The 27,224-nt window shown below is 41.7% G+C and overlaps 1 protein-coding gene across 2 annotated transcripts in view; it reads right to left on the bottom strand.

Annotated features, from left to right (window-relative positions):
* Positions 1–26,559, bottom strand: part of HABP4 (hyaluronan binding protein 4) — a 40,356-nt gene extending 13,797 nt beyond the window's left edge. The window contains exons 1-5 of one of the 2 annotated variants that reach the window (XM_026518691.4): positions 26,101–26,559; positions 21,259–21,421; positions 14,746–14,886; positions 14,442–14,510; positions 5,164–5,247 (exon numbers count right to left, since the gene is read on the bottom strand). In XM_026518691.4, coding sequence (XP_026374476.3) covers positions 5,164–5,247; positions 14,442–14,510; positions 14,746–14,886; positions 21,259–21,421; positions 26,101–26,455 — 812 coding nt within the window. In that variant the 5' untranslated portion in view covers positions 26,456–26,559. The remainder of the gene's footprint in view (positions 1–5,163; positions 5,248–14,441; positions 14,511–14,745; positions 14,887–21,258; positions 21,422–26,100) is intronic. The other variant, XM_026518692.4, reaches the window with a different exon arrangement.
* Positions 26,560–27,224: the final 665 nt, after the last annotated feature.

Raw genomic sequence — 27,224 nt, 5'->3', positions numbered from 1 at the left:
AAAGGGTAAGGCGTACGAGCAATGCAGTCTCTAAGTGGTACGCACACAGCCCAAGTGAAGCAAACAGTGGAGCTCAGAAGAGAGCATTTGCGGCAAGTGATTCCCTCCCGCTACGTAATGGCCCCGCCCCTGCTCACTCTGGGGCCCACCACTCATGAGCGCACATACAGATGTCCCCGACGCACCTTCCTCTACCATCCGTCCTTGCAACGAGTCATGTGGGAGCAGTATAAAATCACCAAGGACAGGCTCCTTAACCGTATTCTCTAGTGACTACAAATTATTACAAAAAACACATTCTATGGAACTTCTGTGAGGCAGATCCCATTTCCTATCTGAATTGGCACCATATGCAGTTTTTACTGGCAGTTTTAGCAGACTGGATTTTCAACAGGAAGAGATGTATAATTAATCCCTCAGTTCCAGGAGGGATGAAAGCAGTTATATTTCTAACAGTTATAAAAGCATTGTAATTGCTATCACTCTAAATTTAACACTCCCCCCCTGCCGACCTTTTGACTAATTCAAAGACCATCACAGTTCTTGGTATATTATCAAAAATCTTAGGAGATGATTTTCCATCAAAGCTGCTTGTAGATACAAGGTGGTCTAATCTATGATTTGTAATGTGAATAATGCTATATGCAAATTTGATAAACATTTGTTTCTAAATGGGTGAAATTATAGAAAAAAATAGAACTGTTTTAACAACTGTTACTTTATTTAAAAATAAATGAGGCAATAATGCTAACATTTACTGTATGCTTAGTAGGTGCCAGATGCTGTTCAAAGAGCTTTACATTAATTTGGTCATGATAATTAATCCCATGACTTAGATCCAATTAACAGCTCCATTTTACAGGTAAGGAAACTGAGGCAGAGGTCATATAGTTAACAAATGAAAGAGCCATGTTTCATATCCACTCCTTCTATCTCCAGAGCCCAGACTCAAACTCTGTGCTCTTTAGGGAATAAGAGGGCAGAGAAACACACTCAGAAGACAGTCAAGATGTGGGCAGAGAAGACATACAGAGCGCCAAACGGCCACATGTCCATTCCACCTCAATATATGAAAGGGTGCAGGGAACCAAAAAAAGTGGGTTCTAGAAATAAAACTTAATTAATTGACTACTTAACCAGGGCAAGTAGATTTAACCTAACATGTAAACAATATCTCTTCCTTGCTTCCCAAGTACTGAAAGGGAAGTGCATTTGATGCTAAACTTGTGAGCTCCTCAGAAATTTGCCATATACATTTTAAAGAGGTGTTCTCCGGCTTTAAGAAAATTCAATACGTAACAACCTTCACTGTCTAAGCAAAAAATACTTGGAAACAAATTACAATGAAAAATATTTCATTGCATGTAGCTTGTAATGATGCTTCCTCAACACTCTCTTTTCATAAGGACTTTTTTTACTTGTGAGGAAGGAGGGGAGCATTGTTCCATGTTACTGAGTAGGGAAGTCCTCAGGCACCCTAGCACCCCTCCTCTGCTCACAGAACCAACATCTTCTCCCCTTTTCAGTTCTTCGTAGCAAACTGGTGTAAATGGCACTTTTCACCCATTCCTACCATTCACTACAGGAAGAGCATGAAGGTCTGTCCCACAACATCTGGTTTGAACGCTAGCTCTGCCACTTCTTAGCAAGTCCTTTCACCTCTACGTCTCCCCATGAGGTCAGCAACAGTGTCTTCTTCACTGGGGGGCAGCAGAGGGTTAAGGAGTTAAGCCATGGAAGCATTTAGAGCAGCTCCTGGCACCCACAGATGCTCTATAAATGTTAGATTTATTCTTATAGTCTTGTAGCCAAATACTCCCAAGACGTCGTCCCAAGCATCCTCAGACATGAGAACAGCATGTAATGAGGGGCATGTAACACTTCTGTAACGAAAGGGGGAAGGAGGGAAGGAAGAGGAGGAAGGGCACAGCACATTAGCCAACAAAACGTGTCCAATCTGAGGAAAATATATGATCTTTGGGGTGTATGTCTGAACATAGTGAGGGTACATTAAATTAATCTATCAGGAAGTTCTAAAGTGAGAGGTGTGCTGAATACACATTCGGTCTGGGTGCTGAAAGCCCGAGTGTTAGATCAGCATTCAGATAAAGCGGGGATCAGAGACCATCGTCATCGGATGGACTTCTCAAATACAAATCTAAGTTGGAAATTATCAAAAAACTGTGATAGTATTATTAGGAATTCTAGTGATAATTTTAAAGTTTGACAGGGCAGTGCAGAAACACAATGTCACAGCACGGTAGGCTGCACGACGGCCACGCGGCTGCGCCACGACCCAGCTCCTGTGATTCTAACTAGACTCACGGTCCACGGCAGTCAGCACAGGAGAGAGAGGGCTTTGCCAGCTAGCTCTGCTAGGATCCGCAGACAGTGAGTCTGCCACCAAATCATTAAGTAGTATTTTGCTTGTCTGAGATTTTGTCTAATATTATGAAAGCCAGAGTACCTCGATCAATTCCATAGATTAGAGTTACGCTATAACCGACTCTCTACTCTTCTGCCTTACGTAGCCTGCATTTGTATCAATGGTTTATTGGCTCAAAAAAGATATAATTTTTCCCGAAGGAACCTAGTTAACTCACTTTCTCAACATTCATATAAACTGTTAATCTACTTCCTTAGTTAGCTGTCTAAATAGTCATACTGTCAATTCACTTCAATTCAATATATTTCCTGGTTGTTCTGAATAGTAAATTAACAGCTTTCATAATCGTCCATCGCGGCAGCATTTTACTCTTGCAATAAGGAGAACAATAATAGATATTTATATAGCGTTAACTACATGCCAGGCCCCCTGTGTGACACCCCCCCCCCCAACCAGCCCTTATAACAACACTAAGATGCAGGCTCTATTATTATTCCCATTTTATACACGAAGAAAACTGGCATAGAGAGAATAAATAACTTACCCAAACTAGTAAGTGGCAGAGCTGGGATGTGAACCCACATGCTGGCTGGGGGTCTGTGCCCTTAACCACTAGACACCTTGCCTCCTGGCAGCTGAAGCACGAGTAAGAGTTAAATTGGGGAAGGGTGAAGAAGGTTTGCAAGTGAGGTAGGGAAGATAAAGGCAACAGCACTTGCAGAAGCACTCTGGCATGTGCGGGGCAGGGGCAGGAAAAAGGGGCTTGAGAACAGCAGACGGGGCCACATGCTGCACCCACAGAAGGCGCACGAGCAGCCGCACTGGAGGGCTCTGGGGGGGACAGGCCGTGTAGGACTGCACAGGTCAGATCAAGGGGCAGCAAAAGGACAGCGAACACTGGGTCTTGTGCCAGGGGTGAGGACATGACAACCAGAATGCGGGTGTGAAAGCCACTGTCGTGTGGCAATGGCTGGTCGAAGGTGAGAGAGCAGGAAGCCCCGTCGGGAGCTGTGGTGACAGATCAGATGAGAGGACGGCAAGGAGCGGAGATGAGAGAAGAGAAGGTACCTATCACCAGCCCAGGGTGACAGATGGATCCAGGGGAAGGAAGAGGGTCAAGAAGGAAGCCTCAAGGGAGGACTCCTAGGTTTCTGATCCGTGTAACTGGGTGGATGGCGACAGGCTGTCCCACAGGATGGAAACACCTAATGAGGACAGAGGTTTCTGGACCCCTGGCCGTGTGGAGCAGGAGCAGCGACTGCGCTACCCGTGGGGGGCTGTCTGCAGTAGCAGCGAGACACGCACGCCCGGAGCCCACGCTGAAGGCGGGAGCAGAGGTTCAGCCTGGAGTCCGCACGTAAAGGACGAGTCAAGCTGCAGGCGTGCAGGAGCTCCTATTAAGGATGCTCAGAAGAGGGCCTATGGCAGAGCGCTGAAGAACTCGACATTTTAAAAGACGAGAAAGACAAGGATGAGTCTGCAGAGGGGGAGCTGAGAGGCAGAAGGAAAACCAGAAGAGTACAGATTTCACAGAAGCCAGGGAAGGCAAACTTGAGAAGGAATCAATAAAGCCAAATGCTCTGACAGGTCAAGAAAGAGGCCGATAGAAACATCTATTAGGTGTGGAGACAAGTGGTGACTATTTCCGAAGGGCAATGGGGACGGAGCCAGACCTGGAGTGAAGTGAGGCTTAGGTGAGAGGAGAGGAAATGAAGAAACAGGACATACAACCTGAGAAAGGTAGCTGAACGAGAATGTGGGGCAAGAGTAGCAGATTTAAAATAGGAGACACTAAGCATGTTTAAACCGTTGATGAGGACCAAAGTGGGGAGGAGGGTGAACACACCTCAGAAGGACGGAGCTGATAGTGTGAGGTTTCTGCACAGGAACAGGATCCAAAGCCTGACCAAGTGGCAGGAGAGATGGCGCCTCTATCTTACCAGGGGGGAAGGAGGCTCAGAGGCATGCAGGTGCAGGCCGGTTTCTAACTTTAAGAGTGGAAAGGTGATAAAGTTCCCATCTGATGGCTCCCAATTTCTGCGTGACAGAGGAGGTAAAGTTGTATCCAGAAAATGAAAGAGAAGGTGTGGGTATGAGAAGGAGGGGGGAGGGGAAAGTGGGGGCAGTGTCAGGGCTTTGAGGAGACACGAAGGATGGAACTGATCATAGTAGAGGGTGGGAGAAAGAGTGAGCCCAAGAAAAGAGGAATGCTGGGCAGTGTTGAGGGCTCGTTTCCGAATGCAGGGGCTCGAGAATTTACAGGGGTTCCTGCTGGCTCTGCTGTGTGAGCCGCAGTGCTGAGCGTGCAGGTGCAGGGAGAGAGGAGGCAGACAGCTAGCAGCCATCCAGGAGGCAGGTTTTGCTAGCCAGGCACAACAAAAGATCCAAGGGCAAGGGAGTTTAAGGACTGGGCAAGGATGCTAGAGGTGGACCACGGACCTAAGCTCCACGAAGAAAAGAGAGAGGACGGACTCAGGGAGAAAAAAGGGACAAAAGATGAGGGTCCTGATAAGAGGAAGACTAATTACAGTACCACCTGCTGATGGAAAAGCAGTGTGGGCACTGGGTGGAATTCCTAAATGTAACTCATTAATTATCATTAATAATCAGTCCTTAGATTATTTGAACTATTAATGAGTTTGATTATTCCTTAAATCATCAAGGTCAACCTTCTGTGATATAATAAAAGGCTGGGCTTCCTGCTCTGAGAAGGACTCTTAGAAATCGTTAAGAAAAAGACCAACAACAACCCATGGGAAAATGAATAAAATACCCACTTGGCTGGCGCCTCCTCCTCCAGGGGCCCCGGGGACTCTTCCACTGCTGCGGTCTCTTCCATTGGTGCGGCCAGCTCCATGTCACTGAAAAGCAGTGAGAATCATCCCAGTCACACAAACATGTTCACATCAATGCTCTTACATATTCAAGACGGAAAAAATACATTTCAATATCCTTTTTCTTAAGTAAACACCATTCAAGGAATTATATACACACACAGGTAATCCACATAAAAATGAAGATGAGAAAACTGCTTATCCATTGAAATGACTTGAAAACTGTGAAAAGTACTTTTAGAAATAGAACTTTCTATGAATGGCCTAAATTTAAAAACAGATTATAAATGACCAGAACCATTATTTAAAACTCTTACTGTCCTAGGAAATTCCAAGTATTAGCAGAGGCCATAAAATTTCTCAACCTGTGCTTTTAGAATGTGTTCAAACTTAAGTGGCCATCAACAATACAGACTGTTAAATACGTAGGATGTTACATGTGAGCCCCATGGTAACCACAAACCAAAATCTGTAATAGATACACGAAAAATAAAAGAATCCAAACATAATATTAAGAAAGTCATCAAATCACAAGGGAAGAAAGCAAGAGAAGAAAGGAAAAGAGAAGAAATAAAAAAAAAAAAAAGAAAAACCCAGGAAATGATTAACAGAATGGCAGTAATGCATATCTATCAATAATTACTTTAAATGTAAATAGACTAAATGCTTCAATAAAAGACATAGGTGACTGAATGGGTTAAAAAAAAAGCAAGATCCATCTATATTCTGGCTACAAGAGACTCACCCAGACCTAAAACATACACAAGGTGAAAGTGAAGAGATGAAAAAAACATTTACCATGCAAAGAGAAGCAAAAAAAAGAAAAGAAGAAGAAGAAATAGCTGGGGTAGCAATATTTATATCAGACAAAATAGACTTTAAAACAAAAACTCTCACAAGAGACAAATTACATAATGATAAAGAGATCACTCCAAGAAGAGAATATAACAATGATAAATATCTATACACCCGACACAGGAGCACCTAAACATACAAAGTAAATGTTAACAGACATAACGGGAGAAATCAACAGTGATACAGTAATAGTACAAGACTTTAACCCCCCGCTTACATTAATGGATAAATCATCCAGACAGAAAATCAATCAGTGCCTTTGAAAGACACACTAGACCATGGACTTAACAGATATAGAACAAACCATCCCCAAACAGAATATACATTCAAGTATTTCAAACATTCTCCAGGATAAATCACATGTTAGGCCACAAAATAGGTCTCAATGAATTTAAAAGACTGAAATCATATCAAGCATCTTTTTCTGATCATAACAATATAAAGCCAGAAATCAATTACAATAATAAGACTGGAAAAAACACAAACATGTAGGTGCTAAGCAACATGCTAATAAAAAACCAATGGGTCAATAAAGAAATCAAAGACGAAATCAAAAATACCTTGAGACTAATGAAATGAAAACACAATGGTCCAGGGGCGCCTGGGTGGCTCAGTCGGTTAAGCATCTATATGCCTTCTGCTCAGGTCATGATCCCAAGGTCCTGGGGTGGGCTGCTGCTCAGCAGGGAGCCTGCTTCTCCCTCTCCCTCCGCCCCTCCCTGGCTTGTGTGCTCCCTCTCTCTCTCTCTCAAAGAAATAAAATCTTTAAAACAACAACAAAAAAAAACCCCGCAATGGTCCAAAATCTTTGGGACACAGCAAAAGCAGTTCTAAGAGGGAAGTTTATAACAATGCACGCCTACCTCAAAACACAAGAAAAATCTCAAACAATTTAACTCTACACCTAAAGGAACTAGAAAAAGAGAAACAAAGCCCAAAGCGAGTAGAAGAAAAGAAATAATAAAGATCAGAGCAGAAATAAATGAAACAGAGACCAAAAGCACAATGAAAAGATCCTGAAACTAAGAGCTGGTTCTTTGAAAAGATAAATAAAATTGATAAGCCTTTAGCCAGATTCATCAAGGGGGAGAAAAAAAAGAGAAGACCCAAATAAATAAAATCGCAAATGAAAGATAAGTTACAACTGACACCACAGAAATACAAAGAATCATTAAGAGACTACTACAAAAAGTTATACACCAACAAACTGGACACCTAGAAGAAATGGATACATTACTAGAAACATACAATCATCTAAGACCGAACAGGAAGAAATAAAAAATCTGTAACTAGCCAACTATTAGTAATGAAATTGATTTAGCAATCAAAAAAACTCCAGGAGTAAATGCTTTCACAGGTAAATTCTATCAAATATTTTACTAACATAATATAATAAAAAAATATTATTAATAAAAAAATAAAATAAAATGCAAAAAAAAAAAAGAGAAGAGTTAATACTTATCCTTCTCAAACTATTCCAAAAAACAAGAGGAGGAAGAAATGCTTCCAAATTCATTCTATGAGGCCAGGATTACCCTTACACCAAAGTCAAAACAGAGAATTACAGGCCAGTATCTCTGATGAACAAATCCTCAACAAAATATTAGTAAACAGCAGTCAACAATATGTTAAAAAGGTCATTTACTATGATCACACTGGATTTACTCCAGGAGCGCCAGGATGACTCAATACTTGGCACATCAATCGACATGACAAAGCACATTAACAAAATGAAGATGACAATGATATGACCATCTCGACAGACGCTGAACAATGATATGACCATCTCGACAGACGCTGAACAATGATATGACCATCTCGACAGACGCTGGACAATGATATGACCATCTCGACAGACGCTGAACAAGCATTTCACAAAATTCAACATCCATTCATGATAAGAACTCTCAGCAAACTGGGTATAGAGGGAACACACCTCAACATAATAAAGGCCATATATGAAAAACTCACAGCTAATATACTCAATGGTGAAAAACTGAAAACATTTCCTCTAAGATCAGGAACAAAACAAGGATGTCCACTCTCACCACTTTTATTCAACATAGTACGAAAAGTCCTAGCCATACCAACCAGACAAGAAATAAAAGGCATCCAAATAGGTAAGAAACAAAACTCACTATTTGCAGATGACACGATATGGAAAACCCTAAGTTACCCACCAAAAAACCATTAGCACTAATAAATGACTTCAGTAAAGTTGCACGACACAAAATGAATATACAGAAATCTGTTGCATTTCTAGATGTTAATAATGAATTAGCAGAGACAATACAAAAACAATCCCATTTGCAATTGCATTAAAAAGAATAAAATGCCTATGAATAAACTGAACCAAGGAGGTGAAAGACCTGTACAGTGAAAACTGTAAGACACTGATAAAAGAAATTGAAGACAACACAAATAAATGAAAAGATACTCTATGCTCATGGATTGAAAGAATTAATATGTTAAAATGTCCACACTACCCAACACAATCTATAGGTTCAATGCAATCCCTATCAAAACACCAGTGGTATTTTTCACAGAACTAAAACAAACAATCCTAAACATGTATGGAACCACAAAAGACCCCAAATAGCCACAGCAGTCTTGAGAAAGAAGAACAAGGCTGAAGATATCACAAGCCCAGATTTCAAACTATACTACAAAGTTATAATAACAAAACAGTATGTACTGACACAATAATAAAGACATAGACCAGTGCAACGGAAGAGAGCCCGACTAAACCCACTAGTCTAGGACAGCCTCTATGCCAGGGAAAAGACAGCCTCTTCAACAAAACGGTGTTGGGAAAACTGGACAGCTACATGCAAACGGATGAAACTGGACCACTTCCTTACGCCATACACAAAAATAAAACAAAAATGGATTAAAGACCTAAATGTAAAAACTGAAACCATAAAATTCCAGAAAGAAAGAAAGAAAGAAAGAAAGAAAGAAAGAAAGAAAGAAAGAAAGAAAGAAAGAAGGAAAGAAAAGAAAGAAAGGCCATAGGCCATAAACTCTTGGACATCTGTTTAGCAATATTTTTCTGTATCTGTCTCCTCAGCCAAGGGAAACAAAAGCAAAAATAGGCTATTGGGATTACATCAAACTAAATAAAAAAGCTTTGCACAATGAAAGAAACCATCAAGAAAATGAAAAGGTGACCCACTGAATGGGAGAAGATCTTTGAAAAGGGTCCAAAATATATAAAGAACTCATGCAATTCAACACCAAAAAAACTAACAGTCCAATTGAAAAATGGGCAGGAGTTGCCGAGACATTTCTCCAAAGACATCCAGATGGCCAACAGACACATGAAAAGATGCTCAACATCACTCAGCATCAGTGATGAAATGCAAAAATCAAAACCACCATGAGATATAATCTCACACCAGTCAGAATAGCTAGTATCAAAAAGACAAGAAATAACGAGTGTTGCTGAGGGAACCCTTGTGCACTCCTGGTGGGAATGTAAATGGTGCAGCCACTCTGGCAAACAGTATGGAGGGTCCTCCAACAATTAAAATACAATTATCATATGACCCAGCAATGCCACTTTGGGTATTTGCTCCCCCACCCCCGGAAAAGATGAATTTTGTTTGTTTGTTTTAAAGATTGCTTATTTGAGAAAGAGAGTGCGTGTGCACGCAAGCAGGGAGAGGGGCAGAGGGAGAGGGAGAATCCCAAGCAGACTCCCTGCCAAGCATGCAGCCCGATGCAGGGCTCAATCCCACAACATGAGTCCAAATCACAAGTTGGATGCTTAACCAACTGAGCCAATCAGGTGCCCCGAAAGATGAATTTTATTTTTTAATTAAAAAAATTTTTTTTCTTTATTTTCTTTATTTATTTGAGAGAGAGCAAGAGCATGAGCGGGGTGAGGGGCAGAGGGAGAAGCAGACTTCCCTCCAAGCAGGGAGCCTGATGCGGAACTTGATCCCGGGACTACAGGTCATGACCTGAGCCGAAGGCAGACGCTTAACCAACTGAGCCACCCAGATGCCCTGAAAGATGAATTTTAAAAGATATATGCATCCTCATGTTTATTGCAACATTATTTATAATAGTCAAGATATGGAAGAAATCTAAGTGCCCCCTTGATAGATGAATGGATAAAGAGGTCCTATATATATGTACAACAGGGTATTACTCAGCCATAAAAAAGAATAAAATCTTGCCCTTCTTGACAACATGGATGGATCTGAAGGTATTATGCTAAGTGAAATAAGTCAGACAGAGAAAGACAAATACCATATGATTTCACTCAAAAGTGTAATCTAAAAAACAAAACAAATGAAGAAAAAAGACTCATAAATACAGAGAACAAATGGGCAGTTGCAATAGGGGCACGGGGGTGGAGGAGGATGGGCAAAATAGGTGAAGGGGATTAAGAGCTATAAACTCCAGTTATAAAATAAATAAGTCATGGAGATGAAAAGTACAGCACAAGGAATATAGACAGCAATAATGTAATACTTTTTATGGTGGTGACAGATGGTAACGACACTAGTGTGGTGAGCATTTCATAATGTATGTAATTGTTAAATCACTATGTTATGCACCTCAAATACAATATTGTATGTCAACTACCACTCAATAAAAAATAAAAAATAAAATTCTCAACTCGCAAGTGTCAAATGACTCACAATACACAAGAATACACTGTATCAAACTTCTCGAAAATGACGGAAACATTCCACAATCATGAGTGTGCAGAATACAAACAGGCTGGTGATAACTGTGCCAGAAAAATAAGGCTCTGAAACATCAATTTATATACCATCGCATCTAAATGCAATCTACAGATCAGAAATTAAGGCACAATGAGACACAATTTGAATTCTAATACACATGATCTTGACTTTTCCTTTTTATATTAACGTTAATCCTATATGATTATTACTTAAAAAAAAAAACAAAACAGTCCCAGCAAAAGAAATTTCATTTTCAGGGAAATGTTAAAATTAGTCAATATAAGTATATCCATTAGAAATATTTTTTTTAAAGATTTTTTATTTATTTATTCGACAGAGACAGAGACAGCCAGCGAGAGAGGGAACACAAGCAGGGGGAGTGGGAGAGGAAGAAGCAGGCTCATAGCAGAAGAGCCTGATGTGGGGCTCGATCCCAGAATGCCGGGATCATGCCCTGAGCCGAAGGCAGACGCTTAACCGCTGTGCCACCCAGGCGCCCCCCATTAGAAATATTTCATACTCTACACACAGACCCCAGCACTTTTTCATCTCCCATTAAGGAAAAAGTATCACAACATAAGCTATTTTTTAAAAAGCAAAGATAAATTGAACTGTAATAACAGAATTGACTTTTTACAATTAAGTTTTTTTACTCATCATGCAAAGCTATTGTACTAAACTTTAAAAATGAATTTTTTAGATACAGAATTTGAATAATTAATTAAAAAAAATTTTTTTTTTTAGTAATCTCTACACCCAGTGTGGGCCTCGAATTCATGACCCCAAGATCAGGAGTTGCATGCTCTTCTGACTGAGTCAGCCAGGCACTCCAAATAATTAATTTTTACTTTTAAAAAAGGTCGTAAATCAAACGCACTCTGAGTTTGGAAGGACGCGGCTGCTGCTCTGCCTGGCGGAGGCCCTTCGCAGAGGCTCCCTCTGCACATCAGCCTGACCAGGGCAGGGTCACAGGGCTTTTGGCATCCAGGAGCCCAAAGTCTAGCAGCAGCACAAACCACTCCAACTTTCTCTTTATTCCCTTGGCAACGTAATAAACCAAGGGGCTAAAGACTATAGGTTTATTGGTAGTTCATAGCTTTCAACAATTAAAAATCATAAAAGGGCTATGTAAACACCAGCATTTCTTAAACTTGAGAAGCTGATTTAAAAAAAGGAGAGAAATCACAGATCTCCCTCCTGTGTTGACCTAAATTATTTAATGAATAAACAAAAAACTAATGTGCTTACAGCTCTTACAGAACCATGTGACCAAAACTACAGAACCATGGTGTTTCAAAATTAGCATCAATTTATGTTGGTGGATTTTGTTATTTTGTTGAAAGTAGATAATGTTGGATTTACAGAAGAAAGATACAGCCCCAGGGCCCATGTGTATATTTTGACTTCAGTTATATGAATGCAGAAAATGCCTGTTTGCACAAGTATACTCCACAAAGCTATGTTAAACACCTCAAGGCTTTGTTATCTAGTTCAAATTCAGACTTCACACTTACCCAGATCTATGACAGTGAACAGATTTTAATCGAATGTTACTTGATTATTACATAAGACCACCTTGCTCTCTGAAATAAAAGCTGGAAGGCACCATTGCTGAAAACCACTTTTGCGAGTGTGTTTCAACTAGTAACAGGAAAATCATATCTGATATCTGATATATTTTTTTAATTACCACAAATGGAGAAAATTCCACTTTCAGCATGGGCACCCACTATCAAACCGTTAAGAAAACCAGTAACATTGGGAAATGGCTCACTGTACCATTTTGAAAACATCTTATCCATAAATTTAGTTAGCACTGCCAATGCCGTCAAAGAGGAATACTAACTACAGCAAAATCTTCAAACTTTTATTTTTTTAAAAGATTTATTTATTCATTTTAGAGAGACGGGCGAGGAGCAAAGGGTGAGAACCTCAAGCAGACTCCCTGCTGAGCGCAGAGCCCAACTCAGGACTCAATCCCAGGACCCTGAGATCATGACCCGAGCTGAAATCAAGAGTCGGACGCTCAACCAACTGAGCCACCCAAGTGCCCCCAAAACCCTCAAACTTTCAATACGCTGCACAGTGCTTGGCCTTGCCCAGACATGAACAGCCTTACTACGTTAGGCTCACCTCTGCTCTTTTCTTATTAATCAAAAGCAGCATATAACTTCCCTGTACTACACTGTTTTCATGATTAAAATCAGTATTTCCATTTATTAAATAAGAAATTCAAGTCTTATTCTCTGAAAATCTTCAAGTTACAAATTATTGCCACCTCAGAGCTTTGACTTAGTAACTCAAAAACCAATCCAAAATGCCATGCGATGTGCGTCCTTTTAGCATTGGGACCTGCCAGTCCACCAGAAGCACACCTGACACCTGGTTACCTCTTCATGTTATAAGATCAGTGCTGATCCCTTAGGGAACATAATCGCTTGAGGCCAAAATTATTTTAAGTTCCAGTGTTTGCATTGAAATGGAGTGGTAGTATGTATGTATGTATTTAGAAAGACTGAGAGAGTGTGAGCAGGGGGAGAGGCAGAAGGAGAAGGAGACAAGCAGACTCCCTGCTGAGCGGTGAGCCTGACACAGGACTCGAATCCAGGACCCTAAGATCATGACCTGAGCTGAAAGCAAGAGCTGGACGCTTCACCAACTGAGCTACGCAGGCGCCCCCGGCAGTGGTGGCATTGGTGGTATTAAATAAGTGGTAAATCAGATGACTCAGAGGTATTACTTTTTAAAATATATATTATCAAAGTAAAATAAACAAAATTAAAAGATTCGTAATCAAGATCCTAGGGAACCCTATACTGAGAAACATTCGACAAGTTTCTTTTTCCTCTCAAGGACAATACAGATATGCAGTGGTAGTGCGTGTAATATTACATTTAGTATTGTTTTGTACATTTGTCTCTAAGGACAAAAGTCTCAGAAACATCAGTTTATCTGAAAAGCTTATATTCTTCAGAAGAAGAAAAGTGGAAGTCTGGATTCCTTCAAGCCTTCGAACGTGTGGAAAGCGTGCCCCCCAACATGAGTTGGGGGACCCGTTTCTTGCCCTGCACTGCCCGGAAGTACTTGCCGCCTAGTCTTTACAGACACAGGAAGACGTTGTCCCTGCAGCCATGAAATGGCAGAAACAGCAGAACCAAGTACCTCTTCTAAGTAGCAAAACTGGCACAGATCTGAGACACCACGAAGCCTCAGAAAAATGTCAGATTTGAACCTCCAGTGAAACTTGTCATTGCGCTTCAACCTGCAAATGAGTTCATAAAATCAAGATGCAATGTATACGAGAACCTCGGGGGGGGGGGGGGTCACAGAAAAATCAAGTATAGAATATCCGGGAATTTAAACAGCATTCTGAGGCCTACGCAAATGCACAGTGCCACGGGCTAGCGCGTCAGCAAACACAAATTATGTGGCTAAAATGTGATAAAAGAACTTTAAAAGTAGTTTTCAAATCTAATTACAACATAGCAAACATGCTTTAAAAAGTCACCTCACTAAACGAAAGCGTAAAATGGATCTCTACCTCATGGCACACAAATATAAAGACAGTGAAAGCACAACAGAGAATACTTTTCATGAAAGGAAACTAAAGATCCAGAGATTTCCATCTAATCGTAGGTTCACAGAAAGCACACATTTGCACCGTACCTGGTATCTTTACCTGACCCCCAGGTTCGAAGTCCACATCCACCCATGCTGTCTTCAGTTCTGATTGCTCTAGAGAAAGAAAGAATATTCCCCTAAACTAAAGGTAGTCTCCAGTCAATCTCCCAATTAGAAAGGTTGATCACAAAAGCTGTTCCAGGATCAGCTCCCTCAGGAATAAAAGCACACTATACAAAGTCAACTAAATATGAATACATAACAAACAGATCCATACCATGTATTACCAAGAGCATGAAGCAAAAACAGCAGTTACAGAGGAACTGACATTTTCTCATTCCCGCCATACCTTTCAAAATCTCGTTTCCCTCTCTGGTCAAAACCGTCGAAAGCTCTGTTCCCAGGGCCGCCTCTGCCGCGGCTTCGCATGGCCCCTCTTGGGCCTCCACGGCCTCTCAGTGGTCTGTCTCGATCAAACCTGTCAATGGGTCTAGGAAGAGACGGGTATAATCAAAAGCGGTGAACTGGATTAAAGGGCTAAGAAGACTCTTTTCAGAAAAAAATTCTAGAAGGACATGACAGCTGTAATACACTGGAAAGAATGGTGGCTTGAATAATAGTTAACTTTTACTGATTAATACTACCTGAAGCACTGTTCGGAGCACTTCGCATACCGTAATTAATTCTCATAAACAGAACTTCAGTATGCAACTACTGTCCACAGATCAGGAAACAAGAGGCACCAAGGAGGTAGGTAACTTGCCCATGGTCATACAGCTGCTAGGTGAGGGAGCCAGACGAGAGAAGCAGGTCCTGGGTAGGTCTCACTATGGAGGGGCATCCCTTTCTCTCTCTGGATTCAGTTTCCTCATTTATAAAATGAGTAGGTTAGATAAACTCTAAGATTCATTCCGGCTCTAATATTTAATATTTAAGTTAAATTTGGAATGTTTTGTATAACAGAAATAATTTAACTTCAAATTATGCCCCCTCCCAAATTTCCCTCTCCCAAACACAACCAGTCAGTGACACTTGGGGCTGAAAACATTAACCTGCAACAACCTCAGTTCTACCCCCACTGCCCTACACAAACTTCCAAGGACAGCTGAAGCTCTTTGTTGTTAAAGCCAACAGCAACTTTTGTCTTTATGTCATTTGACCCCTATTCATCATTTGACACCGCTGACCATTAATTTTCCTCTGACCTCTCTGGCTTCTCTTTCCCTGCCTGTCCTTAAAAAATTACTTTTGTAATCGGTCATACTGAAACAGGGTACGAAATTCACAAGCTATTCCCCTTGCTCCTTAGCTACCCAATTCCACTTGTCACAGGTAGGCACGTCCAGAATCACATAAAGGGACCAGATCTATACCTCGCCTCTTTCATTTCACTAGTCTTGGTGCTTCACACACAGCTGCCTCCCTCGTTCTTCTGGATACCTGATTGTCCTTACGTGTACCTGCATTCCTGACTTCCTATTCCTGGCACACACTGTCCTCATCTCTATGCTACTGCTATGTGACCTTCGTTCATGTGACCCTGCGTCTATCATCTATCAGATAGTCTATCAGTCTATCTGATTCCAGGACATGCCCTCTGTCCATGCCCTGGCCCTGCAGATACATGACCAACGTTGACCCCTTGCTCCTCCTATGGTCCCTAACTCACAGCATGAAAGTACCTAAGCCGAGAAACAACTGTCTTCTACACTCTTCCCTTCCTCCCCTGCCACATCCGCTGGCGCCACGGCCTGACCGCCCGCCTACTTCTCCTCACACCCATTCTTGGTCATGTCTCTAGTCACTGTCATTTTTTATGAGGACTCAAAGCTACTGCAGGAAGGTCCACATCTTTTTCATCATTACAACCTTACTTGAATAAAATAAATTACATTTTTAATTTGTCGAGGCTTTAAAAAAAATTTAAAATCACTACAAATTACTTACTGAATGCTAGTGGAATTAGTGGCTTAAGCATCGAAACCAGAGGTATGTTCCAGGCTATTGCTATGGCTGAAAATGTTATATTAAAAAGTTACTATATGATATTGGGTAAAAAGATACAAAACTCACTATTCTCTTATTCAAAAAGATTTAAAAAATATAGAATCAACAATTGTTATCTTTATGCAAGTCTTTTACAAGAAACATCATCCTAAAAAAATTCTCCGGGTTGGCTTTTCTGCCTCCCACCTCCACCACCCCTGATGAAAACAAAATTTTTCTTTTTTTTTTTTAAGATTTATTTATTTTAGAGAGACAGAGAAAAAGAAAGAATGTGTGCACGTGGCAAGGAAGGGCAGAGGGAGAGGGAGAGAATCTCGAGCAGACTCCCCACTGAGCATGGAACCCATGCAGGGCTTGATCTCACAACCCTGAGATCATGACCTGAGCCAAAATCAAGAGTCAGCCACTTACCTGACTGAGCCACTGAGGCGCCCCAAAACAAAAATTTTATTTTATTTTATTTTTATTTTATTTTATTTTTTAAGATTTTATTTATTTATTCGACAGAGATAGAGACAGCCAGAGAGAGAGGGAACACAAGCAGGGGAGTGGGAGAGGAAGAAGCAGGCTCATAGCGGAAGAGCCTGATGTGGGGCTCGATCCCATAACACTGGGATCACGCCCTGAGCCGAAGGCAGATGCTTAACCGCTGTGCCACCCAGGCGCCCCCAAAACAAAAATTTTAAATAGAGATTGTCACAAAGTCCATTACGCGTTATGATAAATATCTGAAGCAGAGTTCTAAAACAATGACAAAATTAAAGTAACAATAAGTTCTTAACAGGGAGTTGGACAGGGCCATAAAAGAAAAAACATCTACCGAAATATTGAGAGGAAATGAAACAACACAACATATATGGAAAATAATGCCAACAGTCAAAATCAGGTCTAACTTTACACGAAATCTAGATCAGATACCAACAAAATACAAAGTCATTTACAATATGATAGTGATTGAAACTGACCCTAAAATAGCCCTGTGTGTTCTGGTTTACTTTAGTCCCTTGAACCATTTTTCTTTACTCCATAGATTCCCCACACCCACACCCCCAATTAAATATATTCTCAATTGCTTCTTTATAATCTCTTGGTTATAAAATATAACCTCTTTGTGCTCTTGCCAGCAGCACATATACTAAAGTTGGAATGATAAAACATATCCCTTTTGTTGTTTTTGCAGGTTAGTGAGCATTGAGAAATCCTGCACTCTAGTTCGGAAGCTTTATGTGTGTGTACTCACAAGCAAAAGTAAGGAAAATAACATTTCAGCCAAGCACTCTGCTCTACATCCCTGTAATCCACTGACGACAATCTTCATAAGTAGACATGAGCACCTGCTTTACAGGTAAAGGGAATGAAGTTCATGGAGAGGCCAAGGGGGGTCGGTGTTTAATGGGTACAGAGTTTCACTCTGGGAAGATACAAATGTTCTGCAGACGGATGGTGGTGACGGTTGCACAACGTGAATGTACTTGATGCCATTGCACTGTCATACATTTATAAGTGGTTAAAATGGTAAATTTTATGCTATGTATATTTTACCCCAATTTTTAAAAATGCTTCCTTATGAGGAGGAAAAAATAAATAAACATCTGAGTAAGTGATTCTTTCAGAACAGAACTGACTCTGAATGACCAGCAGTAAACTTCAGGAAGAGCCAAAGAGTCAAAATGTATCCATACAGAGGCAGACTAATTTCCTAATAGCCTATGTTCAAAGAGTTCACTTAAATTCATTATTTGGAGCCTAAAGAAAAATTCCTACTGCATTAAAAACAGTAGTTGCACTCCTGGATTATATGCAAGTGACCTGGCTGATCTCTGCACCAGAGCCACATGGACCAGCACCACTCATGATACTGCTTCTATGGGAAAATACGTGTTCTGCCTTAGTGCAATAAAAGTCCACGTGAGCCGGCTGTGACCCGAGTACCCATCACTGCAACTCTGGGTCTCTGTTTCCTCATTCATAAACATGGAGAAGACTGAATTAGATATCATCTGTTAAGATTATCAAGATTCTAGGGGCACCTGGGTGGCTCAGTTGATTAAGCATCCGACTCTTTGAGTTCAGCTCAGGTCATGATCTCAGGGTTGTGAGATCAAGCCCTGCACCTGGCTCTGCAGTGGGAGTGGAGCCTGCTTAAGATCCTCTTTCTCCCTCTCCCTCTGCCCCTTCCCTCTGTGCGTGCACGCTCTCTTAAAAAAAAAAATCACCAAGATTATCAAGATTCTATAATTCTGTCCAATAAACGTGTATAGGTATCATAGAAAACGCAAGGTGATATGATTTTTCACTATTGAATAAGCAAAGATGAAATTCAATTTATTATATTCAAACCTAGAGAAAGAGCTATGCGAAATGCTCTTATAGATTGTTAGTGATAGAGTAAATGGACAGGTTACCAGGATAGTTATTGGTCACCATGTATCAAAAGCTACCCCCTCATCCCAATTTGTTTTCACACTACATGTACACAACCAAAGTTTCACTAAAGCACAAACTGGGTCCTAAGATACTCGCTACCCTTGCACCACAGCCAAACACATCATAAAAGAACCATAAAAAACGTTTACCAAACATTGTTAAGGACGTGGAAAACACTTTTGCCATGTCAAGTGGAATTGAAAGAATATAAAAGACTCAGTACATATGTATTATCATCTTAATATTTAAGTATATCTATGTATAAGAAAGAAAAGGAAAAAATTAGGCCAGTGTTAAGAGTAATCATCTTACATGGTAAGATAAGCGGTTTTAATTTTCTTTATAATCGCATGCATTTTCTAAATTGTCAAATTGTCTTACGGATTTTTATTAATAGGAAAGTACTATTTAAGAGATTAAGGAAAATATCTTTTCTGATAATACATGACTTATCAAAAATAATTTCAAATTTCCTTGAAGGTAAATTCCCTACATGTACCTAATGTAATGCACTGAGAAGGACACGAGACGCCACTTCTGTGCTATTCCTGCCAAAGTGCATAATGTCATTCCATGAAGAAACATCAGACAGACTCAAATTCTGGGCTGTCCTACAAAATCTGGCCCACACTCTTCCAAAATGTCAAAGTCATGAAAGATAAAGGAAGACTAAGGAGCTGTTCTACATTAATGCACATCCCTGGACTGCATCCGGAACCAGGCTTTTTTTTTTCTTTTGCTAAAAGAGCATTATTAGGACAACTGGTGAAATGTGAGTGCTCTGTAGATTACATGATTTAGAGGATTAGATAACAGAATTGTATCAATGTTCATGAGTTTGATAACTGTACCATGTTTTTAGAAATACATTTAAAGTATTTAGGGATAAAGAGATATTTCTGCACCTCACTCTTAAATGTTAAAGAAAAAAGGTGTGTGTGTGTGTGTGTGTGTGTGTGTGTGTATAAAGGAAGGGAATGTGGGGCGTATGATAAAACAAATGTTAACATTTGCGGAATCTGGGTGGGGGTATATGGGAATTCTGTGTATAAGTCTTGCAACTTTCTGTAAATCTGAAATTATTTTTAAAGAAAAAAGAAAAATCCCTCCATAATCCCATATCCCACCCTACCCCTACCCTTATATACATGTATGATTTCACTTAACAGGCATCATTTTGTGTTAACATATACAGACCCTTTTAAGACTCATAGTTTTGCTACTTAAAAAAGCTGGAAACATGAGTTTGTGCTTTTGAGCTATAATTTCCTTATTTCCACAGAATAAATCCCTGAAGTGAGAAAAAAAATACACATATGCTTCCCCAGATAAGTAGCTCTGATCCAGAAGGCTTTTTGTAAGCAAGCAGACTATGGCCATTACACAGCAAAATTGAAGTAATCACCAAAAATAGCAGAATTAAGCCTTTCTCTTCCCTCACCCTCCAACATGATGGCAGATACACCATCTTGATGTTCTGAACATGGAACGGGTAAGGAACAGATCTGTGGAAGTCACCACCCGCCTCAGCCCCCCAGACTGAGCTACTCTGCTGGACTTTTGCACTTTCTGGGAGGCGGCGGTGGTTAATGAACACGGTTTGACAAAGCCATGTCCTTTGGTAAAAACTTGTAGCCAGGATCCTAAATAGAGTTAGGAGTCAAGAAGTTGAAGGACTTTGGGAATAATGGCTCGCTTGACATTAAACTATTGATGGTGGATAGCGTCACCACACACTGCTCTAGTTCCCTGAGCTTTTTTACCTGTTTTTCTTTAAATGTGATTCGCAGGTTGTTTGTTTACTCTAAACTCAGTGTTGTGCAGGTTGAGTTCCTAACACAAACTTTCGGCAGCAAGCATGTGTCATGTTAGTACCAAGCATAAGACACTGGGAACTGCTCTGTGCACAGGTAGGCACAGGTAGCCTGCACGCTGCCCCATCACTCAGGAGTGGTGTCCAGCCGCACCAGGCTGAGACCACCTTCCAGTTCAGAGCACTTTCTAGAGGAAGGTATGGGAGCCAGAAATTGGGTGTTACACACTCTATCAGTTTTTCTTAAAATGTCATCATGAGAGCCAATTGACCTAACGATGGGGCCAGGAACTTGTTCAAATGTGTTAGTACTCTAAATGAGTAATGTTAAATCAAAACCATAATTGTATCCCTAGCCTAAACTGCAAAAGAAAATTTAACCGGTTTAACAGACTCCTGTGTAGTTTTTTTTACGGGAGTGCTTTGTGTAGTTACCAAAAAATAATTCATTTTTCACCATACAATCACTTCCCTCATGTGTCACTTAAAGTAACTGCCAACTTCAATTGGCAAAATAGCCCCAGGACTGGCACCATGAAAAGGTCGCAAAGGCTAGCAGTTCTCTTAAACCTTCTGGCTCCCCCCGCCCTCCCGGCAGAGGTCTGCAGTACGTACTTTTCATCTGTGAACTTCTCAGGTGTAAAGTCCGCCTGTCTCTCGGTCTCATAGGGTCGATACTCCCTGTAGGATCTCCTCTCTGCTCTGTCAAGTGTCACCTCTGTCCCCCGGCTGTCATTCCATCCCTGTTGCTCCCCTCTTCTGGGAGCTCGCTTCTGGCCTGCCAGGGACAAATCAGAACAGAGAGTTGGGACACCAGGTCCATGACAGCACATTTACAGTGAGTTTTAAATTCACAGGAAAATCTGGGAAGTTTGGAAACACTCAGAGAAGAAAAAAGCTGTGGATACTATCACAGCCCAGAGTCGATTACTCTTGAATAACACAGGTTGGCAGTGCGCAGGCCCACACATGCTTTTTTAGATACGGTCGTGTAAATGTATTGTCTTCTCTAGCTTCTCTGCTGTAAGAATACGATATATAATACATATACAGTGGCAAGGCTTCTCGTCAATTAGTAGTTAAGTTTTTGGGAAGTCAAAAGTTCTATGTGGATTTTCAACTGCACGGGAGGTTGGTAACCCTAATCCCCACCACATTGCTCAAGGGCCAACTGTACTTCCTGATAAAACTTTTAAGATACATTCGCTTTCTCTTCTGCCCTAGGAACTATAAACTATACCGACTAACCGACAATCACAGGTATCTCACAGAGCGACAGCTCTGCATATACCCATTTGCTACCTTCACTACTTTTGACAAAAGCAACTTTGTTAAAACAAGGTAGTTAAGCTCCACACAGAAAAATTAAAGGATAAACACTCTGTATTTCAGATTGCAGATTGCACTTCAGATAAACTATGGTTTATCATTGGCTACTAAGGTTTTCATTTCTAAATAGTCCTACTGCTATGATCTTTTTTGCTTGAAAACAGATTTTCCTGCTCTCCTGCTTTGTTGGGTTTTATACATTTATGATCATATTTCCCAATACGAGGCCAAGTTGTTACTTGCCGACTCATACAAGGACCAGTCAGCACTCAAAGGTACATCTCTCATTTGCAGAAGGCCAGCACTCAGCCAGGGCCACTACAGACTTCAGTCTCTCCCTCTCTCTTTCTCTCACTTTACTCCTCTATAGTTTTGATGCTTTAAAAATTCTTAGATTCTATGTCTGAAGGCAGCTATTACTTGGTAAATACACTGTGAAGAACTCTGTCACTTCTTAAATCATCTCCCAAAAATGTATTTATTTTTCTTTAGATACATTTAAAAGGTCTCCATCTCAAACAGGATGTACTATTTTCATTATAGTAGCTTCGATTTTTCTTGGTATAACTTACCCTTCACATTGGTTGTATGGCTATAAAAATATTAAATGTATTTTAGTTAATGGGTATTTTTAAAATTCCTAGATTCCCCTCTTAGACAGATAACACATGACTCTTAAGGAATCTGTGTTTATACGTATTTTTGTTTTCCTACTCAATATTTCCCATCTGAACTTTTTACTGGGCACATGTAAATATTAACATAGTTCCAATACCTTACTGATCCCATTTTAAAGGCAAAATCAAGTCTGTGACACCACTAACATAAAGTTGTGCAATTTATTACTTGTTAGTTAACATAAACTTTTTTTTTTTCAAATATGAAAAGTTACATAATAAATCTAAGTTCCATCTTTAGTTAATGTTCCATAACCTGGAGAGGCTTAAATCCAATTTGCATCCTGATGTCACAATCTGAGCTTATGACATGTTTGGGATATGGGAAAGATGTTGTCATAAATAGCTCATTGCTTCTCTTGCAGAAACAAAACAGAGACTGACATTTGTCCCAGGAGTATGCAATGCCAAATCTGACGGCATGTATATTACTAATAGAGATCAAATTTGAAACGTTAGATAGAAAGTGTTATTATGAAAGTTAATTATCTAACAAGTTGAAAACTACAATAGACTATGACATAGCAGCAATTGGCTAATATGTCAACAGCAACCATTGTTTTCAATACTTTTCCCTCAACATAAAAAGTTATTTTGATGCAGCTTTAAATTTCCTATTTATAACATATTTTTAAAAATCTTAATATTTCCACTCAACTACAGAATTATTTAGGAGCTTATCCCACCTTTTTCGCTTCCTCAAGGTTATTTTTTTAAATTGTATCAATTAAATTTGGAATTCACCACTCAAAATGACATTTACTGCATACTTTGTATTAAAACTTCTTCCAAAGTTTTGGTATACAGATTAAAAACCATTAACTATAACTGGCTACTTATTAGAATAACTATAAATACACTGCAAACATTTCATTCTCTCCCCAAAACCCAAACAAAGATAAAAGGCGTCCAGTTTTCCCCCCCACAATTTAGTGCTAAGAGATCAAGATTGCAACTGAACCTAGTTTGTTTCTGTGCTGGGTCAGCAGCTCCAAGCAGATAATGCAAACACTGAATTTCTCTAGCCCTTTCCAATAAAAGGCTGGCACATGCTGTCTGATCACTGATCTAAACCCAAGCCCATTTGAAGGGACAGAATACAACAAAATTTACAGTGAGATTTCCTACAAAATAAAGTTGAGCTTTGACTCAAAGACAATAGTTCTGAAAGGTTAGGAAAAGCAAAGCCAAAATAGCCTCTATGGATTTCAAGAATGAATTTATCGAGCAAGGCTTCCCCAAGGGTCTACATATGTCGTTAAATAGTGAAGGGCATTAAAAACCTGTTTCTATGGGAAAATCTTATGATTTCCACATCCACATCCAAAAATGTTTCCAATATATGTCAAACATGTTTTGACTTTGATTCTTGTCCACAGTGAGCATTCACTTATTCTAACTAAATTAAAAACTTTGAATGTTAGAAAAATACAGTCCATATCAATTAGGGCTACAAAACCTTGAGAGAGTAGCTCTCTATAAATTTAGTACAGTAACTACATGAATGGAAATTAATGAGCTGTTTACTCCTGAAATAACACGTCTGAAAAAGAACTGACAAATGACAAAACTTCCATTCTAACTACAAAATTAACTAAAGATCTTTAATATAGATCTCAAAAGCCAGATCATCTGGATCATGAACAACTGACAGAAAAAAGTTATAAACCCACTAGGTTACAATGCTAAGTGAAAGCAGGTTGCAGCTCAGTTTACATATCATTTAAATTTAGAAAAAAAGAAATAGCTCTGTATGTACATAAATGCAAGGTGTTAACAAGAAAAATAGATTTTTATTTCATACATTCTGGAATTGTTCAAAATTCTTATAATAAAAATGTATAATTTTTAATATTAAAATGGTTAAAAAGCAATATATTAACAGCACTCAATGCAGTTTCATAATATTCTAAAGGATAAAATACATTTACATTTGTTAAAAAGTAAAGGGAGAGGAAAAGCTTAGCCTTCCTCAGTTCTTTCATTACTATATTTATCTAAATAGATTTATGAGAAAAATGAGACTATAACACAAAATGTACACTGTATCTCGTCTCATTAACCGTTGACCTAGGCTCATAAACGTACTGGCCTACGAGCATGGGGTTTTCAGATATCCAGTAGCATTTAAAATAATTTTCAACATCTTTATTATAGGGACTTTTCTCATTCTCAAGTGATATTGTTGGACTGAAGTTTTCACAGATAAAGGTAAACATCACCTAGCTGCACGAGTCAAAGACCCAACACTTAAGTCAGGAGTTGGTAATCTCCGGGCTGGGAAGCACAGCTTTAATCAAGCAAGGAACAAGCCAGTAAAGCCGAGTTGAATACAGTGCCAAACAGTGGCTGGAGTGGTCGAACGACACATCTTAATCTTAACACTCTTATTAAGCAAACCTTAGGACCACTGCCTTATTTTAGGAAAACAGAGAAAACACAGCTGGAGTCTCGCAGACTACGAACTGATGCAGTTCAGGTGATTAAACGACTCTTAAGCACCTTCCCCGGCCAGATGCCGACAGTGGTATCTGGCTAAACAGGGTGTGGGGAACTTTCAATATTCTTGTTGAAAAAGTTAAAGGTTAAAAACGCTTTTCTTAAAGCAGCCTGAGTTAATGACAAGCTATACATCCCAACGACACTACATGCTGTATTGAAAAAATGATGCGGGCTGGCTGCTGGAAGCTACCGTACGTAAGGGGATGGGGTTTATGGTGATGGGGTGAAAGTACGGAGCTTGGAAAGAGCCGGGGACCCCGCGTCCGCCCCCGCCGCATTCTGCTCTCGGCCCTGACGTCACAGCCCGCCCCCGCGGTCACCCAGGCCTTCGCTCCATCACAGAGGCCCGAACCCCGAGCCCCCGCGATTCTTCACACACCCTGGGCTCTCGCCACCACCCCCAGCGGCCGGGTGCGTCCTCCTTCCTCACCCTCCCTAAGAGGGGTTCTTCTCCCTCCTCCCCACCACGCTTCTCTTTTTTCCTCCGGACCCGAATCTTGCAGTGGTTGGGCTGGAGGATGGAGACAGTCTCTGCTAGCTCTAGATTTGAGCTCCCGGGGGTAGCGACCCCAGTTATCCCCGCCCCAACACCACCCCAAGCATCCCTCAACTTTGCAAACTTGTAAAGGCTCAGTTCCAGGATTCTAAGACCCTTACTCCACGCCCGCACTCCCCCCACCCCCGCAAGGGGGCTGGGAAAGGCTAGAAGGGGCGTGACAGCCCCCTCCCGTCCTCTTTTCCTACCTTTCTCCGCCACAAGGACCCTCAACTTAACCCAAGTCTTCCCAGAGGCCCCTTCCGTTTCTGGATCTGGACCCCCTGACCCCGGACTCGCACTGGGGGTCGAGAGGCGGCCGAGGAGGGGTGACCTCCGTGACCCCATTCTCCTTCCCTTCCTGCCCACAGCGCCTAGCCGGGGGTGCCCAGGAGCCGGGCGGGGCGCGCGTACCGGGTGGCAGCGGGCCGCCCCCGGGGCTGTCCGGCTGCTGCACGCCGGGGGCCGGCAGGCTCTTGCGCTCCTTCTGGGACTCCCTCCGGCCGCCGCCCGCGCCAGGTCTGTGGCCCGAGGCCACGGCCGGACTCCTGCCGCCGCGGTTGCCGGCCCCGGCCGCCGCCGCCTCGTCGCGCCTCTTGCGCTGCAGCTGCTGCTGGCGCCGGTGCTCGGCCTCGCGCAGGATGTCGAACGGGTCAGACTCGTCGTCCAGCAGCTGGTGGAAGCGGTTGGCCACGACGCAGCCGAAACTCTCCTGCATCGCGGCGCCTGCGGCGGCCGCGGCCACGGGGCTCCCCAGAGCGCCCTTCATGCCCCGCGGCCACTGCGGGCCCACCGCTGGCAGCCCACGCGAGCGAGTCTCAGCAAAGCCGGCGGCGAGGACCCATCCTGCCCGCCGCTGCCGCCCTCCCTGCCCTGCCCGGTCCCGTCCCTCCCGGCGCCCGCCCCCGCGCCGCCGCCACTGCTGCCCGCCCAGGCGCCTCCCGACAGCCAATCGGCGCACGCAGACACGCCCCCTTTCCTAGCCGGCATCCCTGGAAGCCCAATCAACGGGGGGCTGCTGTCACGTCACGCGACCTCTATGCCCCTCCCCCCGACTCAGCAGAGAGGGGCGGGGCACAAGGGGCGGAGCTACTGGGGGGAGCGACGAGTCTTGCAGTCCAGGCGGCTCCGCTGTGCGTGTGGTTCATGGCCATTATTTGTGTTCTTTCTGGGACTAGGTCTGTATTCATTATGGACCACTCTTCTTTGAACTTTATGTATTCCTCTAGCCATTCAACTATGTATTGAACACTTAGTGCCAGGCATTATGTCGTAGGAGATACTAGCTCCGTGTTTGCGTGAATCTTAGTCTACAGACAGAAAAGTGCCCTAAACGAGAGGCACAGACTTTTCTACGCGCCCGAAGCAAGGGACCTGACCTAATTAGGAGGCCTGGAAAGGCTTTCCCTCGGAAGTGACGGTTAAACTGAGATACGAGGGCAGGAGCAACCGCAAGTACAGATGTCTTGAGGTGGGATGGAGCTCAACCCTTTGAAACGCAAAAGAAACCACTGTAACTGAATTGCAAGATCTGGGGG

Source organism: Ursus arctos, unplaced genomic scaffold (genome assembly GCF_023065955.2).
Source record: "Ursus arctos isolate Adak ecotype North America unplaced genomic scaffold, UrsArc2.0 scaffold_33, whole genome shotgun sequence".
NCBI classification, from domain to species: Eukaryota; Metazoa; Chordata; class Mammalia; order Carnivora; family Ursidae; genus Ursus; species Ursus arctos.
This window is presented reverse-complemented; position numbering and strand designations above follow the sequence as displayed.